At 38.1% G+C, this 20,338-nt stretch overlaps 1 protein-coding gene across 17 annotated transcripts in view; it reads left to right on the forward strand.

The window, feature by feature from the left end:
* The window catches only part of TUT4 (terminal uridylyl transferase 4), a 142,210-nt gene that overhangs the window by 49,373 nt on the left and 72,499 nt on the right, over nt 1–20,338 (forward strand). For 14 of the 17 annotated variants that reach the window (XR_010835555.1, XR_010835556.1, XM_067007605.1 and 11 more), the window contains one exon: nt 5,929–6,045. The exons of the other annotated variants lie outside the window; for them this stretch is intronic. Coding sequence is in view for 12 of the 14 variants with exons in the window: in XM_067007605.1 (XP_066863706.1) it covers nt 5,929–6,045 (117 nt within the window). In the remaining 2 variants the exon portion in view is untranslated. The remainder of the gene's footprint in view (nt 1–5,928; nt 6,046–20,338) is intronic. 17 annotated transcript variants of the gene reach the window in all.

Genomic DNA, 20,338 nt, shown 5'->3' on the forward strand with positions numbered 1-20,338 from the left:
TGACGCTTGGCTGGAGCACCAAGAACCTTTAATCCACAGGGCTCAGAATAAAAGGGAGAAAAAATAGAAAGGAAAGAAAGGAAAGAAGGAAGGAAGAGAGGAAGGAAGGGTGGAAGGAAGGGAGGAAGGAAGGGAGGGAGGAGGACAGGAAGAAAGGGAAGAAAGGAAGAAAAAAAGGAAGAAAGAAGAAAAAATAAAGTAGGGTAAAATAAAGTTATTAAAATAAAAAATAGTTATTACGAAGAAAAATTTTAAAAAGAAAAAAAAACAGTTTGGTCAGAACCCTAGGATAAATGGTGAAAGCAAAGCTATACAGACAGAATCTCACACAGCAGCACACCCATACACACTCACAAAAAGAGAAAAAGGGGAAAATAATAATATATCTTGTTCCCAAGTCCACCTCCTCAACTTGGGATGATTCGCTGTCTATTCAGGTATTCCACAGATGCAGGGCACTTCAAGTTGATTGTGGAGATTTAATCCGCTGCTTCTGAGACTGCTGGGAGAGACCTCTTCCTCTCCTCTTTGTTCACACAGCTCCTGGGGTTCAGCTTTGGACTTGGCCCTGCCTCTGCATGTAGGTTGTCCGAGGGCGTCTGCTCTTCGCTCAGACTGGACAGGGTTAAAGGAGCAGCTGATTTGGGGGCTCTGCCTCAGGCCAGGGGGAGGGAGGGGCACGTATGTGGGGGTGAGCCCAACGACGGCAGAGGCCGGCATGATGCTGCACCAGCCCGAGTCGTGCCACGTGTTCTCTCGGGGAAGCTGTCCCTGGATCCCGGGATCCGGGCAGTGGCGGGCTGCACAGGCTCCTGGGAGGGGAGGTGTGGAGAGTGACCTGTGCTCGCACACAGGCCTCTTGGTGGCGGCAGCAGCAGCCCTAGCATCTCATGCCCGTCTCTGTTGTCCACGCCGACAGCCGCGGCTTGCACCCGTTTCTGGAGCTCCTTTACGCAGCACGCCTAATCCCCTCTCCTCTCACACCAGGAAACAAAGAGGCAAGAAAAAGTCTCTTTTCTCTTCGGCAGCTCCGCGCCCTTCTCTGGAGCTTCTTTAAGTGGTGCACTTTATCCCCTCTCCTCGCGCCCCAGGAAGCAAAGAGGGAAGAAAAGGTCTCTTGTCTATTCAGCATCTTCACACCTGTCTCTGGAGCTCCTTTAAGCGGCGTGCTTAATCCCCTCTCCTTGCGCCCCAGGAAGCAAAGAGGGAAGAAAAGGTCTCTTGCCTCTTCGGCAGCTCCAGACTTCTCCTGGACTCCCTCCCGGCTAGCCGTGGTGCACTAACCCCTTCAGGCTGTGGTCACGCGGCCAACCCCAGTCCTCTCCCGGCTTCTGACTGAAGCCCGAGCCTCACCTCCCAGCCCCTACCCATCCCAGTGTGTGAGCAGACAAGCCTCCTGGGGTGGTGAGTGATGCTTGGCACCGATCCTCTGTGCGGGAATCTCTCTGCTTTGCCCTCCACACCCTGTTACTGCGCTCTCTTCTGTGGCTCTGAGGCTTCCCCCTCTGTCACCCGCAGTCTCTGCCTGTGAAGGGGCTTCTAGTGTGTGGGAACCTTTCCTCCTTCACAGCTCCCTCCCACTGGTGCAGGTCCCGTCCCTATTCTTTTGTCTCTGTTTATTCTTTTTTCTTTTGCCCTACCCAGGTACGTGGGGTGTCTTGCCTTTTGGAAGGTCTGAGGTCTTCTGCCAGCATTCAGTGGGTGTTCTATAGGAGCAGTTCCACGTGTAGATGTATTTCTGATGTATGTGTGGGGAGGAAGGTGATCTCTGTGTTTTACTCTTCCGCCGTCTTCTCTCCGATCCCTATGAAATTTGTTGGAAGATTTTTAATCACAGTTTCAATTTCATTACTTGTGATTGTTCTGTTCATATCTTCTGTTTCTTCCTGGTTCAGTCTTGGAAGTATACATTTCTAAGAATTTGTCCATTTCTTCCAGGTTGTCCATTTTGTTGGCATACAGGTGCTTGTAGTAGTCTCTTAGGATGCTTTATATTTCTGTGGTGTGTGTTGTAACTTCTCCTTTTTCATTTCTAATTTTATTGATTTGAGTCCTCTCCCTCTTTTTCTTGATGAGTCTGTCTAATGGTTTTTCAATTTTGTTTATCTTCTCAAAGAACCAGCTTTTAGTTTTATTGATCTTTGCTATTGTTTTCTTTGTTTCTATTTCATTTATTTCTGCCCTGATCTTTATGATTTCTTTCCTTCTGCTAACTTTGGGTTTTATTTGTTCTTCTTTCTCTTCCTTTAGGTGTAAGGTTAGATTGTTTATTTGAGATTTTTCTTGTTTCTTGAGGTAGGCTTGTATAGCTATAAACTTCCCTCTTAGAACTGCTTTGGCTGCATCCCATAGGTTTTGGATCATTGTGTTTTCATTGTCCTTTGTCTCTAGGTATTGTTTGATTTCCTCTTTGATTTCTTCAGTGATCTCTTGGTTATTTAGTAATGTATTCTTTAGCCTCCATGTGTTTGTGTTTTTCACTTTTTTCCCCTTTAATTCATTTCTAATCTCATAGCGTTGTGGTCAGAAAAGATGCTTGATATGATTTCAGTTTTCTTAAATTTATTGAGGCTTGATTTGTGACCCAAGATGTGATCTGTCCTGGAGAGTGTTCCGTGTGCACTTGAGAAGAAAGTGTAATCTGTTGTTTTTGGATGGAATGTCTTATAAATATCAAATCTTTCTGGTCTGTTGTGTCATTTAAAGCTTCTCTTCCCTTATTTATTTTCATTTTGGATGATCTGCCCATTGGTGTAAGTGAGGTTCAAAGTCCCTCACTATTACTGTGTTACTGTTGATTTACTCTTTTATAGCTGTTAGCAGTTGCCTTATGTATTGAGGTGCTCCTATGTTGGGTGCATATATATTTATAACATATCTTCTTCTTGGATTGATCACTTGATCGTTATGTAGTGTCCTTCCTTGTCTCTTGTAACATTTTTTATTTTACAGTCTATTTTATCTGATACGAGTATTGCTACTCCAGCTTTCTTTTGATTTCCATTTGCATGGGATATCTTTTTCCATCCCCTCATTTCCAGTCTGTATGTGTCCCTAGGTCTGAAGTGGGTCTCTTGTAGACAACATATATATGGGTCTTGTTTTTGTATCCATTCATCAAGCCTGTGTCTTTGGGTTGGAGTATTTAATCCATTCACGTTTAAGGTAATTATCGATATGTATGTTGCCATGTTGATTTTCTTAATTGTTTTGGGTTTGTTTTTGTAGGTCTTTTTCTTCTCTTGTGTTTCCCACTGAGAGAAGTTCCTTTAGCATTTGTTGTAGAGCTGCTTTGGTGGAGCTGAATTCTCTTAACTTTTGCTTGTCTATAAAGCTTTTGATTTCTCCATTGAATCTGAATGAGATCCTTATTGGGTAGAGTAATCTTGGTTGTAGTCTCTTCCCTTTCATCACTTTAAGTATATCATGCCACTTCCTTCTGGCTTGTAGAGTTTCTGCTGAGAAATCAGCTGTTAACCTTATGGGAGTTCCCTTGTATGTTGTCATTTTTCCCTTGCTGCTTTCAAGAATTTTTCTTTGTCTTTAATTTTTGCCAGTTGATTATTATGTTTCTTGGTGTGATTCTCCTTGGGTTTATCCTGTATGGGTCTCGCTGCACTTCCTGGACTTGGGTGGCTGTTTCCTTTCCCATGTTAGGGAAGTTTTTGACTATAATTTCTTCAGATATTTTCTCTGGTCCTTTCTCTCTCTTCTCCTTCTGGGACCCCCATAATGTGAATGTTGTTGCATTTAATGTTGTCACAGAGGTCTGTTAGGCTGTCTTCATTTCTTTTCATTCTTTTCTTTTTACTCTGTTCTGCAATAGTGAATTCCACCGTTCTGTCTTCCAGGTCACTTATCCGTTCGTCTGCCTCAGTTATTCTGCTGTTGATTCCTTCTAGTGTAGTATGCATTTCAGTTATTGTATTGTTCATCTCTGTTTGTTTATTCTTTAATTCTTCTAGATCTTTGTTAAACATTTCTTGCATCTTCTCAGTCTTTGCTTCCATTCTTTTTCCAAGGTCCTGGATCATCTTCACTATCATTATTCTGAATTCTTTTTCTGGAAGGTTGTCTATCTCCCCTTCATTTAGTTGTTTTTCTGGGGTTTTATCTTGTTCTTTCATCTGGTGCATATCCCTCTGCCTTTTCATCTTGTCTATCTTTTCTGTGAATGTGGTTTTTGTTCCACAGGCTGCAGGATTGTAGTTCTTCTTGCTTCTGCTGTCTGCCCTCTGGTGGATGAGGCTATCTAAGATGCTTGTGTAAGTTTCCTGATGGCAGGGACTGGTGGTGGGTAGAGCTGACTGTTGCTCTGGTGGGCAGAGCTCAGTAAAACTTTAATCCGCTTGACTGTTGATAGGTGGGGCTGGTTTCCATCCCTGTTGGTTGTTTGGCCTGAGGCAACCCAACACTGGAGCCTACCTGGGCTCTTTGGTGGGGCTAATGACAGACTCTCGGAAGGCTCATGCCAAGGAGTACTTCCCAGAACTTCTGCTGCCAGTGTCCTTGTCCCCACGATGAGGCACAGCCACCCCCTGCCTCTGCAGGAGACCTTCCAACATTAGCAGGTAAGTCTGGTTCAGTCTCTATGGGGTCACTCCTCCTTCCCCTGGGTCCCGATGTGCACACTACTTTGTGTGTGCCCTCTAAGAGTAGAGTCTCTGTTTCTCCCAGTCCTGTGGAAGTCCTGCAGTCAAATCTCACTAGGCTTCAAAGTCTGATTCTCTAGGAATTCCTCCTCCTGTTGCTAGACCCCCAGGTTAGGAAGCCTGACGTGGGGCTCAGAACCTTCACTCTAGTGGGTGACTTCTGTGGTATAAGTGTTCTCTAGTCTGTGAGTCATCCACCCAGCAGTTATGGGATTTGATTTTACTGTGATTGCGCCCCTCCTACGGTCTCATTGTGGCTTCTCCTTTGTCTTTGGATGTGGGGTATCTTTTTTGGTGAGTTCCAGTGTGTTCCTGTCGATGATTGTCCAGTAGCTAGTTGTGATTCTGGTGTTCTCACAAGAGGGAGTGAGAGCAGATCCTTCTACTCCGCCATCTTGTTTCCTCTTACTGTGTTTTTGTAAATTTTTTTTGTATCATCTTATGGGTGGAGTCTTGGCTTTGGATTCAGATATACATGAAATTAAATTCAGCATCTACCATGTAATATTATTGTATCCTTGTGAAAGTTGCAAGCTCTATGAGCTTTTTTTTTCACATCTATAAAATGAAGATAATACCCATCTAATTGGATTATTAGGGGAGTTAAAGTGACAAATTATATGTCAAACATCTAGCATAGTGCCTAGCATATAACAGGCACTTTGGAATTACTAATTTTTTATCATTTGAAGAATACATATATAAAGTATGATTTAAGTATTGTGAGTGATACTTTTTATGTGTCGTAATTGTTTTTCCCTTCAGAGTAGTTAACTCAAGAGGTTATCCATTTATTCCCATGTGATTGTAATTGAGTAGAGTGTTATCAAAACTCAGATTTTGGAATTGTCTTCCATATTTGCAATTCATTCTTTTGAAATTCCAATTTGAGGGTGAATTTTATTTTTTATAATGATCAAAAAGACTGAAATTTTGAGACCAATTTTTGAGACAGTGTTGGAATGAGACTAAACAGTAATACTGCCTTTCTTATCTTACATTGGATTCTGAAGACTACGTTATATTAGATAAGTATCCAACATTTAGGATTATCATGATATCATTTGAAATTAGTATATTATCTCCTATGATGACTATTTTCAAAAGGATAGCTGTCTCCTGGGTATATGAGTATTGAATTGCTTATTAAAAAGTATTCGTTCCCTGCATATTTTTGTCTCACATATTTACATAGTTGTATCCTTCACATATATAGTAAAAATTTTACTTTTTTTTTTTTGTTTTCTGAAAAAATGTTTTCAACTTTTTTTTTTAGCGCTCACCAGAATATACCAATTGCCGATATCTGTGCAAACTTTGCTTAATTCACATTGAAAACATCCAGGGAGCTCATAAACATATAAAAGAGAAACGTCATAAGAAAAACATTTTGGTAAGTCTTTTTACAAAATATTTATTTATTGAATGGTAAAACTATATCAAATATTTTTTATTAGTGAAAGTAAAAGTCAAGTATTTGTCTAGTCATATGGTAGTAACTGAAGTGATAGCGTTGAAAGCTGTGATTACCTTTCTTATCTAAGGTGATCAGGAGGGGAACCTTCTCAGAGACCAGTTTGCTCATCCTAAAGTATGTTGATTCTTAAGCTTAAAGGTACAATCAGTTAGTCCAACCAATATTTATTGAATTCTTAAGTGTTAGGTCTAGGGAGTGGTGACTAAGATAGTCATGGTTCTTGTCCTCAGAGTTTCTAAAGTATTGGTGAAGGCATACATTGAATAAGGATTTAAGTATGATGAGTTTTATTAAAGGGGCTATTGTGGTGCTAAGGAAGTGTACAGGGATATTTTACTTAATTTAGAGGAGGGATAGTTTCTTTTAGAAAGTGACATTTGTTGAACCTTGAAGTAGAGGTTGAGTGGCATAGAAAGGTGGGATGAGAGCATTTTACACAAAAAGGCAGTATGAAGGTCTCTAAGTTATGAAAGGACATGGCATATGAGGAGCTGAAAGAGCATGATTGGAGCAAAGATAGCCAGGAGGAAAATGATACGAGATGAAGCTGGAGAAGGCCAGATCATGCAGGGCCTTTTAAGGTTTAGCCTTTGGGAATTCATGAGTTTTCAGTGATTTTTATTAGAACATTTCATATAGACGTAGTATAAGTAGAATGTTTTCTTTTTAAAATTCATTAGTATGTTAGCTATTTAATTTTTTCTTTTCAAAGTTTTATAATATTAATTCTATATAACTTCTTACTTATCTCTAAGATATCTTCTCTAAGAAATACTCTTTTACTTGACCTTCCCAACAAGTCTGTTATAGGTACACTTTCTTGCTGCTCCCATAGTGGCTTGATCAGAAAACCTTATACACTGTGTTATAAATGTCTGCCTTCTCTCTTCTTCTAGGCTTCAGTATCCAAATATTTTAGAGGACAGGCTTAACTTCTTATTTATTTTTGTTTCTGTGTTGCTTAGTACAGTGTCTGACACATAGTAGGTGCTCAGCACATTTTTATTGAAAATAATGAATGCATTGAAAAAAATTCAGGAACTTAGAAAGGAAAGAAATCATTCAAATTTTAGCAGCCTATTATTTTGATTTAATTAGCATTTCAGAAGACTTAATAGAACAGAGCCAAAGTGGTAGTTTAGGAGATAATAACTGAGAAATTTCAAGAAATGTTCAAAGATGCTGATCATTAGTTGCAGGAAGCTCAGGGAATTCCAAACAGAGTTAAAAAGAAAGCCATTATACATTATATACATTATAGGGAAATTTTAGAATATTAAAAAAACTAAACTAACTTTAAAAGCAGCTGTACTGGACTTTTGATGAAGTTGGAATAACAGGGACTGGATTTATCTTCTCCTCGAAATAACCAACAAAACAAAACAAAAACACAAAAATCACTAATAATGTCTTCTTTTAGGTAATGAAGGATCAACAGTGAATGGAAAACAAATGAGATGAGCTCAATGATTACTCCAGTTTGAGAGAGTTTCTAGATGGTATTATAGGGAGTAGAATGCAGTGGACTCCCAGAGTTGAGTAGATGGACGAGTCCAGGGAGTACAGTGTGGCTAGAATTTGTAGGACAGAATAACAAAAATGAGAAAACTATACAGAGAGAAACCCAGAGATCTATGGACAGTCCCCTCAGAGTATTCAGCACAATACTGTGGTGCACGCATGTGGGAAAGCTTCCTGAAGCCAGGGAAAGAACCATCTGAGGGGATTAGAACAGTGCTTGTTGCTCACACAGAGCTGGGAACAGTATCTTCCAACTATCCAGACTGAAAAGCCTCATACTTTGTGGGGTATTGGGTAGAGTACTCAGAAAGGTCTTGTTTTAGTAATGGGGAATATTTAACCCTAAACTAAATGTGGTCTGGTCCCAACTAAAATGTTTTAAAGGCAAGATCCAAAAGAATAAACTATTTCCAAGTATTTCTTGTCATTATAGAACAAAGCTTGAGAATATTTATAGGAATACAAAATACCCATCACTGCCAAAAAGTTCACATTGTCTGCCATTCAGTTAAAGATTATCAGGCATACATAGAAGTAGGAAAATACAAACCATGAAGAGAAGAAAGATCAGCCAATTAAAACTGACCTTGAGCCGACCCAGTAGAATTAGTAGAGAAGGACATTAAGGCGGTTAACATAACTATATTCCTGATGTTCCCCCAAATAGAGACATGGAAGATATAAAAAAAGATTCAAATTGAACTTACAGAAGTGAAAACTACAATGTCTAAGATGAAAAATACAGTGCGTAGGACTAATGACAGATCATACATTGCAAAAGAAAAGGTTAGTGAGGGGTTTCCCTGGTGGCGCAGTGGTTAAGAATATGCGCGTCAGTGCAGGGGACACAGGTTCGAGCCCTGGTCCGGGAACATCCCACATGCTGTGGAGCAACTAAGCACATGTGCCACAACTGCTGAGCCTGTGCTCTAGAATGCGTGTGCCACAACTACTAGCCCATGTGCCACAACTACTGAAACCCACGTGCCTAGAGCCTGTGCTTTGCAACAAGAGAAGCCACCAAAATGAGAAGCCCATGCACTGCAACAAAGAGTAGTTCCCACTCGCCACAACTAGGGAAAGCCCGCCCACAGCAATAAAGACCCAATGTAACCAAAAATAAAACAAATTAAATAAATAAATTTATATTTAAAAAAAAGGTTAGTGAACTTGAAGATAAAGCAATGGAAACTATCCAAAATGAAACAGAAAGAAAAAAGAACTTGGGAAAAAGAAAGAAAAGAGGATCATTGAGCTCTGGATATACACAAACTCTTCCAGAACATTGAAGAGGAAGAATGCTTCCCAACCCAGTCTGTGAGGCCCACATTACTCTAATACCAAAACCAGGAAAGGACATTACAATAAAAGAAAACTTCAGACCGATATCCCTCATTAACATAAATGCAGAAATTCTAAACATTGTTTTAGAAAATTGAATCCAACAGTATATTTAAGGAAGAAATACATCATGACCAAATAGGAATTTATTACAGGAGTGCATTGTTGGTTTAACATTAGAAAATGAATCAATGTAATTCATCATAGTAACAAACCAAAAAAGAAAACTATATGATCATCTTAGTAGATGCTGAGAAAGCATTTAAAAGTCCTGATTAAAAAATCTCAGCAGACTAGGAATAGAAGGGAGCTTCCTCAACATGATAAATAACATCTGTGAAGAAGTTACAGCTAACGTTTTACTTAATGGTGAAAGACTGAATTTGTCTCCCTAAGATTAGGAAAAAAGACAGGTATGAAAATGGTATAGCTGCTGTGGGAAACTGTATTGCAGTTCCTCAAAAAGTTAAAAATGGAATTGCTGTGTGATCCAGCAATTACACTTTTGAGTATATACTTAAAAGAATTGAAAGCAGGGTCTTGAAGTGGTATTTGTACAGACATGTTCATTGTAGCATTATTCACAATAGGTTAAACATAGAAGCAGCTCAGCTGTCCATCAACGGATGAATGGATAAATAAAATGTCACATATACATACAGTGAAATATTGTACTGCCTTGAAAAACAAGGCAGGGAGGACTTCCCTGGTGGTCCAGTGGGTAAGACTCTGTGCTCCCAATGCAGGGGGCCGAGGTGTGATCCCTGGCCGGGGAATTAGATCCCACATGCATGCCGCAAGTAAGAGTTTGCATGCCGCAACTAAGAGTCTGCATGGTGCAACTAAGAAGTCTGCATGCTGCAACTAAGAGCCCGCATGCCACAACTAAAAAAGATCATGTGGGGCTTCCCTGGTGGTGCAGTGGTTGAGAATCCACCTGCCGATGCAGGGGACACAGGTTTGTGCCCCGGTCTAGGAAGATCACACATGCTGCAGAGCGGCTGGGCCCGTGAGCCATGGCCGCTGAGCCTGCACGTCCGGAGCCTGTGCTCCGCAACGGGAGAGGCCACAATAGTGAGAGGCCCACGTACCGCAAAAAAAAAAAAAAAAAAAAAAAAAATCATGTGTGCCGCAACTAAGCATGCCACAACAAAGATCCTGTGTGCTATAACTAAGACCTGGTGCAGCCAAAATAAATAAATATTTAAAAGGAAAAAAAAAAAAAGGCAGAGAGTTCCCTCGTGGTCCAGTGGTTAAGACTTTGCCTTCCAGTGCAGGGGATATGGGTTCGATCCCTGGTCAGAGAGCTAAGATGGGACATGCCTCCTGGTCAAAAAACCAAAACGTAAAACAAAAGCAGTAACCAAAAACCAGAAGCAGTATTGTAACAAATTCAATACAGGCTTTGAAAATGGTCCACATAGAAAAACATAATCTTTAAAAAAAAAAAGGCAAGGCAATCTGATATGTTACAACATGGAAGAACCTTGAGTAAATTAAAGCTAAGTGAAATAAGCCAGTCATAAAAAGACAAATACTGTATGATTCCACTTATATGAGGTACTTAGAGTAGTCAGAATCATAGATAGAAAGTAGAATGATGGTTGTCAGGGACTGGAGAGATGAAGGAATGGGGAGCTATTTTTAATGGGTGTAGAGTTTTGTTTTTACAAGATGAAAAGAATTCTGCTGATGAATGATGGTGATAGTTGCACAACAAATGAATGTCCTTAATTCCACTGAATTGTACATGTAAAAATGGTTAAGATAGTAAATTTTATGTTATGTATATTTTATCACAATAAAAAAATTGGAAGAAGAAGATAGATATGTTCACTCTTAACCAGTTTTATTCACCATTTTATTAGGGGTTCTAGCCAGTGCAATCAGGCAAGAGAAAGAAAGGAAAGCTATTCAAATTGGAAAAGAAGAAGTGAAACTATATTTGTAGGTAATATGATTGTTTATATAGAAGTCTAGAAAAGAGTGATTCATTAGAATTAATGAGTGAGTTTAGCAAGGTTGCAGAATACAAGCTCAATATGCAAAAATCAATTATATTTTTATATACTAACAGTAAACAGTATAAAATTGAAATTATAAAAACTGCTGTTTATAATAGCATCAAAAATATGCAAAACTTGTGTACAGAAATTACAAAACATTTCTGAGAGAAATTAAAGAAAAGCTAAAGAAATGCAGAAATAAACCTTTTTTATATGTTGGAAGAATTGATATTGTTAAATTTCTTTCTCAACTGACCAAAATCCCAAATTGAAAACCCGATTTACAATTCATCTGGAGGGACTTCCCTGGTGGTCCAGTGGTAAAGAATCCTCCTTCAATGCAGGGGATGTGGGTTTGATCCCTGGTTAGGGAACTAGGTTCCCACATGCCACGGGGCAACTAAGCCCACGTGCCACAACTGATGAGCTCATGCGCCTCAACTAGAGAGCCTACGTGCTGCAAAACTACAGAGCCCACATGCCCTGGAGCCTGCACACCACAACTAGAGAAGAGAAAACCCGCATGCCACAACTTCGAGAAGCCTGTATGCAACGAAGATCCTGCATGCTGCAACTAAGACCTGACGCAGCCAAAAACAAACAAACAAATAAATAATAAATAAATCTTTTTAAAAAAGCTATAATGGAAAAGAATCTGCAAAAGAATCTGTATAACTGAATCACTTTGTTGTACACCTGAAACATTGTAAATCAACTATACTTCAATAAAAAAGATAAAAAAGAAGAGAAAAGCTAAAATTCATCTGTAAATGCAAAGACCCTAGAAAATCTAAAACAACTTTGAAAAAGACCAAAGTTGGAGGACTAACAACACCTGATTTCCAGACTTATAAAGCTACAATAATCAAGACAGTGTGGTATTGGCATCAAGTAGACAAGTAGATCAGTGGAGCAGAATAGTGAGTCTAGAAATAAGACTACAATTCTGTGAACAACTGATTTTTGACAGACATTCAAAGGTAATTTAGTGGAGAAATGATATTCTCTTAAACATATGAATAGTTAGATATCCACGTACAAAGAAAGACCTTTGATCCATACTTTGCACTATGTAAAAAAATAACTCAAAACTGGATTACAGACCTAAACGCAAAACCTAAAAGTATAAAATTCCCAGAATAAAAAATGAGATAAAATCTTTATGACCTTGGATTAGGCAAAATTTCTTAGGTATGATACCAGAGGAAAAAAATGATTAATGGGACTTCCTCAGAATTACAAACTTCTGATTTTTGAAAGATATTTTTTTTAAAGAACAACAATATTAGCTGCAGACTGGGAAAAATATTTGCAAATCATATCTGGTAAATGATTTGTATATAGAAGATATAAAAAACTTTCAAAACTCAATAATAAGTATAGTAATCCCCCCTTATTCGTGGTTTTGCTTTCTGTGGTTTCAGTTACCCTTGGTCAGCCATGTCTGAAAATATCAAATGGAAAATTCCATAAATAAACAACTTACAGTTTTAAACTACATGCCATTCTGAATAGTGTGGTGAAATCTCATGTTGTTCAGCTTCATCCTGCCTGGGATGTGAAACATCCCTTTGTTTAGCATATCCACGCTGTGCATACTACCTGCCTGTTAATCACTTAGTAGCCATCTTGGTTATCAGATTGGCTGTTGGTGGTATCACAGTGCTTGAGTAATCCTTATTTTATTTAATAATGGCCCCAAAGTATAAGAGTAGTGATGCAGGCCATTTGGGTAGTCTCTTAATGTGCCTAATTTATAAATAAAATTTTATCATAGGTATGTATATAGAGGAAGAAAATAGTATTTACAGGGTTTGGTGCTATCTGTGGTTTCAGGCCTCCAGAGGAGGCGTTGTAACATATCCTCCAAGAATAAGGGGGGGACTACTGTAAACAAACAACCAAATAAAAATATGGGCCAATGGTTAGAGCCAACACTTTTTTAAAGAAGACATATAGATGTCAAACACCTGAAAAGATGCTCAACATTATTCGTCATTAGGGAAATCACTACACTTATTAGAACAGCTAAAATTAAAAAGATTGACTATGCCAAGCATTGTCAAGGATGTGAATGAATGGCAAGTCTAAAACAGGGCTGGTGGAAATGTGAAATTACATCCACTTTCTTTTTATTTTATTTATTTTTTTAAACTTAAAAAAATATTTATTTATTTATGTGGTTGCACCGGGTCTTAGTTGTGGCTCACTGGCTCCTTAGTTGTGGCTTGCTGGCTCTTTAGTTGTGGCATGCATGTGGGATCTAGTTCCCTGACCAGGGATCGAACCTGGGCCCCCAGCATTGGGAGCACAGAATCTTATCCACTGCTCTACCAGGGAAGTCCCTTCCTTTCTTTTTAAAGATTTTTTTCTTTTTTAATTAAAAATTTTTTAAAAATTTATTTGGCTGCATTGGGTCTTAGTTGCGGCATGTGGGACCTTCTTTGTGGCATGCATGGTCTTTTCGTTGCTGTGTTCGGGCTTCTCTAGTTGTGGCATGTGGGCTCCCAGAGCTCATGGGCTCAGTAGCTGAGGCATGCAGGCTCTCTAGTTGTGGCATGTGGGCTCTAGAGCACACGGGCTTAGTAGTTGCAGCCCGTGGGCTTAGTTGCCCTGTGGCACATGGGATCTTAGTTCCCCGACCAGGGATTTAACGCGCGTCCTCTTCATTGGAAGGCGGATTCTTAACCACTGGACCACCAGGGAAGTCCCTAAAGGTTTATTTTAAAATTATTTTTAATTGAGAGTTGGTTGATGTATAACATTATATTAGTTTCAGGTGTACAACATAATGATTCAATATATGTATATTTTGTGAAATGATCACCATAGTAAATCTAGTTAATATCCACTACCACACATAATTTTTTTTTCTTGAGGTGAGAACTTTTAAGATTTACTCTCAGCAGCTTTTCAATATACAATACTGTATTATTAACTGTAATGTCAAGCAGTATATTATATCTCCAGGACTAATTTATTTTATAACTGAAAGTTTGTACCTTTTGACTACTTTCTCCCATTTTGCTCACCCCCAACCACCTACCCCTGCCTCCGGCAACCACAAATCTGTTCTCTGTATGAGTTTAGGTTTTGTTGTTGTTGTTTTTAGATTCCACGTGTGAGATCATACAATATTTGTCTTTCTCTGTCAGACTTATTTCATTTAGCAATATGTCCTTAGGGTCCATCCATGTTGTGGCACATGGCAAGATTTTCTTTATTTTTATGGCTGAATAATATTCAGTTATATATATGGACCACATTTTCTTTATTCATTCATCCATCAGTGGACACTTAGGTTGTTTCCATGTCTTGGCTATTGTAAATAATGCTGCAGTGAACATGGAGGTGCAGATTTCTTTTCCCGTTAGTGTTTTCATTTCCTTTGGATAAATACCCGGAAGTGGAATTATTGGATCATATAATAATACATCCACTTTTGAAAACATTTTGGCAGTTTTTAAAAAGTTAAACATACACCTAATATATGATTCAATTCCTATGGATTTATCCAAGATAAGTGAAAGTATATGTCTCTACATTTACTTGTATATGAATATTCATAGCAGTTTTATGTGTAATAGCCAAAGAGGTGAACAGATATGCAAATTGTGGTATATCCATACCTTGTTATACTATTTGGTGTAAAAAGGAATGAACAGCACAACATAGGTGAATCTCAAAATAAGTATCCTGAGTGTAAAAAGCCAGACAAAAATGACTATATACTGTGAGATTCCATGCATATAAAATTCTAGAAAATGCAGTCTAAGCTATAGTCATAGACAGCAGGTTGTTGGTTGCCTGAGTATGGGTATGGAAGAGGGAGGGAGTGATTACAACGGGATATGAGGGAATTTTTGAGAGTGATTGATATGTTTATTATCTTGACTGTGGTGATGGTTTTATTATATACATATGGCAAAAATGAATCAAATTGTAAACATTAAATATGTGCAATTTGCCAGAAAGAAAAGGTAAGGTCATTCATAAAGGTGTGGAAGTTGGGAATGTGGCTGACTTATCAGTAGTAGCAATAGAAGCCAGAAGACAGTTGAATAATATCTTAAGAGTTCTGGAGAGAGGAAAACCTCCTGTCAACCTTTATTTCTACATTCAGTGAAATTATCTGATAGTAATCAGTACAGAATATATATATATATATATATATATATATATATATATACACACACACATTTATTTATTTTATTCAAGTATAGTTGATTTACAATGTTATAATTTCTGCTGTATAGCAGAGTGATTCAGTTATACATATATATACATTCTTTTTAATATTTTTCTCATTATGGTTTATCCCAGACATTGAATATAGTTCCCTGTGCTATACAGTAGGACCTTGTTGTTAAGCCATTCTATATGTAATAATTTGCATCTGCTAATCCCAAACTCCCAATCCATCCCTCCCCCTCCCCCATCCCCTTTGGCAACCACACATCTGTTCTCTGTCTGTGAATCTGTTTCTGTTTCAAAAATAAGTTCATTTGTGTCATATTTTGGATTCCATATATGTGATATTATATGGTATTTGTCTTATTCTTCCTGACTTACTTCACTTAGGATGATAATCCCTAGGTTCATCCATGTTGCTGCAAATGGCATTGTTTCATTCTTTTTTATCGCTGAGTAGTATTCCATTGTATATATGTACCATGTCTTCTTTATCCAGTTGATGGACATTTAGGTTGTTTTCATGTCTTGGCTACAGTGACTAGTGCTACTGTGAACATAGGGTGCATATTAACATCTTTATTGGAGTATAATTGCTTTACAATAGTGTGTTAGTTTCTGCTGTATAACAAAGTGAATCCGCTATACATATACATACATCCCCATATCTCCTCCCTCTTGCGTCTCCCTCCCACCCTCCCTGTCTCACCCCTCTAGCTGGACACAAAGCACCTAACTGATCTCCTTGTGTTATGTGGCTGCTTCCCACTAGCTATTTATTTTACATTTGGTAGTGTATATATGTCCATGCCACTCTCTCACTTCGTTGCAGCTTACCCTTCCCACTTCCCATGTCCTCAAGTCCATTCTCTATGTCTATGTTTTTATTCCTGTCCTGCCCCTAGGGTCTTCAGAACCATTTTTTTTTTTTTTTTTTTTAGATTCCGTATGTATGTGTTAGCAAACAGTATTTGTTTTTCTCTTTCTGACTTACTTTACTCTGATGACAGTCTCCTCTAGGTCCATCCACCTCACTACAAATAACTCAATTTCATTTCTTGTTATGGCTGAATAATATTCCATTGTATATATGTGCCACATCTTTTTCTAAATCACTAAATTAATATATTTATTAGGTGAATCACTAAGACATGAGCTCTGAGTTCAGAAACTGTTTGAAAAGTGAAGTGGGAGGCACATAAGGATGGCAGTATCTGATTTATTTGTGAAATAGAATCTTTAATTTAATAGTGAGTGACATACTAAAGGGATTGAGTAGGAAAGACAAATGGTTTTCTCCCAAGCAGTCTTCAAACCACCCACTCTCCTTTGTGTGTGTGTGATTTTTAAAAAAAATTTGTCAGGTATTTTATTTTTTAACATTTTTCTTGGGGTATAAGTGCTTTACAGTGATGTGTTCATTTTTTCTGTATAACAAAGTGAATCAGCTATATGTATATATATGTATACATATCCCCTGATATGGGGATACATATATCCCCATATCACCTTTCTCTTGCTCCTCCTACCTCCCACCCTCCCTATCCGACCACTTTAAGTGGTCACAAAGCACCGAGCTGATCTCCCTGGGCTGTGCACCTGCTTCCCACTAGCTATCTGTTTTACATTTGGTAGTGTATGTATGTCAGTGCTACTCTCTTACTTCTCCCCAGCTTACCCTTTCCCCATCCCATGTCCTCAAGTCCATTCTCTACATCTGTGTCTTTATAACAGTCCTGCCCCTAGGTTCATCAGAACCAATTTTTAAAAATCTTTAGATTCCATATATATGTGTTAGCATATGATACTTGTTTTTCTCTTTCTGACTTACTTCATTCTGTGTGACAGACTCTAGCTCCATTTACCTCACTACAAATAACTCAATTTCGTTTCTTTTTATGGCTGAGTATTCATTGTATATATGTGCCACATCTTCTTTATCCATTCATCTGTCCATGGACACTTAGGTTGCATCCATGTCCTGGCTATTGAAAATAGTGCTGCAATGAACATTGTGGTATATGTTTCTTTTTGAATTATGGTTTTCTCAGGGTATATCCCTAGTAATGGGATTGCTAGATCATATGGTAGTTCTATTTTTAGTTTTTTAAGGAACCTCCATACTGTTCTCCATTGTGGCTGTATCAATTTACATTTCCATCAACAGTCCAAGAGGGTTCCCTTTTCTCCACAACCTCTCCAGCATTTACTGTTTGTAGATTTTTTGATGATAGCCATTCTGACTGGTGTGAGGCGATACCTCATTGTAGTTTTGATTTGCATTTCTCTAATGATAAGTGATGTTGAGCATCTTTTCATGTGTTTGTTGATAATCTGTATATCTTCTTTGGAGAAATGTCTGTTTAGGTCTTCTGCCCATTTTTGGATTGGGTTGGTTTTTTTTTTTTTTATATTGAGCTGCATGAGCTGCTTGTATATTTTGGATATTAATCCTTTGTCAGTTGCTTCGTTTTCAAATATTTTCTCCCATTCTGAGGGTTGCCTTTTCTTCTTGTTTATGGTTTCCTTTGCTGTGCAAAAGCTTTTAAGTTTCATTAGTTCCCATTTGTTTATTTTTGTTTTTATTTCCATTTCGATAGGAGGTGGGTCAAAAAGGATCTTGTTATGATTTATGTCATAGAGTGTTCTGCCTATGTTTTCCTAAGAGTTTTATAATGTCTGGTTTTACATTTTTGCCTTTAATCCATTTTGAGTTTATTTTTGTGTATGGTGTTAGGGAGTGTTCTAATTTCATTCTTTTACATGTAGCTGTCCAGTTTTCCCAGCACCACTTATTGAAGAGGCTGTCTTTTCTCCATTGTATCTTCTTGCCTCCTTTATCAAAGATAAGGTGACCATATGTGCATGGGTTTATCTCTGGGTTTTCTGTCCTGTTCCATTAATCAATATTTCTGTTTTTGTGCCAGTACCATACTGTCTTGATTACTGTAGCTTTGTAGTATAGTCTGAAGTCAGGGAGCCTGGCTCCTCCAAATCCTGAACAAAATACTAGCAAACAGAATCCAACAGCACATTAAGAGGTTCATATACTATGATCAAGTCGGGTTTATCCAAGGAATGCAAGGATTCATCAATATATGCAAATCAATCAATGTGATAAACCATATTAACAAATTGAAAGGAGAAAAACCGTATGATCATCTCAATAGATTCAGGAAAAGCTTTCAAGAAAATTCAACACCCATTTATGGTAAAAACCTGCAGAAAGTAGGCATAGAGGGAACTTAACGTAATAAAATGCCCAATATATGACAAACCCACAGCCAACATCATTCTCAATGGTGAAAATCTGAAAACATTTCCACTAAAATCAGGAATGAGACAAGGTTGCCCACTCTCACCACTGTTATTCAACATAGTTTTGGAAGTTTTAGCCACAGCAATCAGAGAAGTAAAAGAAATAAAAGGAATCCAAATCGGAAAAGAAGAAGTAAAATTGTCACTGTTTGCAGATGACATGATACTATACATAGAGAATCTTAAAGATGCTACTAGAAAACTATTAGAGCTAATCAATGAATTTGGTAAAATAGCAGAAATTAATTAATGCACAGAAATCTCTTGCATTCCTATACACTAACGATGAAAAATATGAAAGAGAAATTAAGGAAACACTCCCACTTACCATTGCAACAAAAAGAATAAAATACCTAGTAATAAACCTATCTTAGGAGACAGAAGACCTATATGCAGAAAACTATCACTGATAAAAGAAATTAAAGATGATACAAACAGATGGAGAGATATACCATGTTCTTGGATTGTGGAAGAATCAACGTTGTGAAAATGACTATACTACCCAAAGCAATGTACAGATTCAATGCAATTCCTATCAAACTACCAATGGCATTTTTCACAGAACCAGAACCAAAAATTTCACAATTTGTATGGAAACACAAAAGCCCCTGAATAGCGAAAGCAATCTTGAGAAAGAAAAACGGAGCTGCATGTAATTTTTTGAATTAGAGTTTTCTCTGGATATATACCCAGGAGTGGGATTGCTGGATCATATTCTATTTGTAGTTTTTTAAGGAACCTCCATACTTTTCTCCATAATGGTTGTACCAATTTACATTCCTACCAGCAGTGGGAAGGGTTCCCTTTTCTCCTCAGCCTCTCCAACATTTGTTATTTGTAGACTTTTAAACTATGACCATTCTGACTGGTGTGAGGTGGTACATCGTAATTTTGATATGCATTTCTCTAATAAGTAGTGATGTTGAGCATCTTTTTGTGTGCCTGTTGGCCATCTGTATGTCTTTGGAGAAGTGTCTATTTTGGTCTGCCCATTTTTTGATTGGGTTGTTTTTTGTCATTGTTGAGTTGTATGAGCTGTTCGTTTATTTTGGAATTAAGCCTTTGTCGGTCACATCGTGTGCAAATATTTTCTCCCAGTCTGTAGATTATCTTTTTGTTTTGTTTATGGTTTCCTTTGCAAGCTTATAAGTTTGATTAGGTTCCATTTGTTTAGTTTTGCTTTTATTTCTATTGCTTTGGGAGACTGACCTAAGAAAACATTGGTATGGTTTATTTCAGAGAATGTTTTGTTTATGTTCTCTTCTAAGAGGTTTTTTTTTTTTTTTTTTTTTTTTTTTGGTACACGGGCCTCTCACTGCTGTGGCCTCTCCTGTTGCGGAGCACAGGCTCTGGATGCGCAGGCTCAGCGGCCACGGCTCACGGGCCAAGCCGCTCCGTAGTATGTGGGATCCTTCTGTACTGGGGCATAAACCCATGTCCCTGCATTGGCAGGCGGGCTCTCAACCACTGCACCACCAGGGAAGCCCTCTTCTAAGAGTTTTATGGTGTCATGTCTTATGTTTAAGTCTTTAAGCCATTTTGAGTTTACTTTTGTGTATGGTGTGAGGATGTATTCTAACTTCATTGATTTACATGCAACTGTCCAACTTTCCCAACACCACTGAGAGCAGAATATATTGATGGACAAATGAAATGAGAGGGTTAACCTCCAAAAGACCCTCAGTAAAGGAAATTCTAAAGGATGTATTTTAGATTAAAGGAAAATGATCCTCAGTGAAACATGAGAGATGTGAGAAGGAATGGAGAATTAAAGACATATTGGTTGAATAAAATAACAGTAGCAGCAACAATAACAACAGTATTCAATTTGT

This window comes from Kogia breviceps, chromosome 1, assembly GCF_026419965.1.
Source record: "Kogia breviceps isolate mKogBre1 chromosome 1, mKogBre1 haplotype 1, whole genome shotgun sequence".
NCBI classification, from domain to species: domain Eukaryota; kingdom Metazoa; phylum Chordata; class Mammalia; order Artiodactyla; family Physeteridae; genus Kogia; species Kogia breviceps.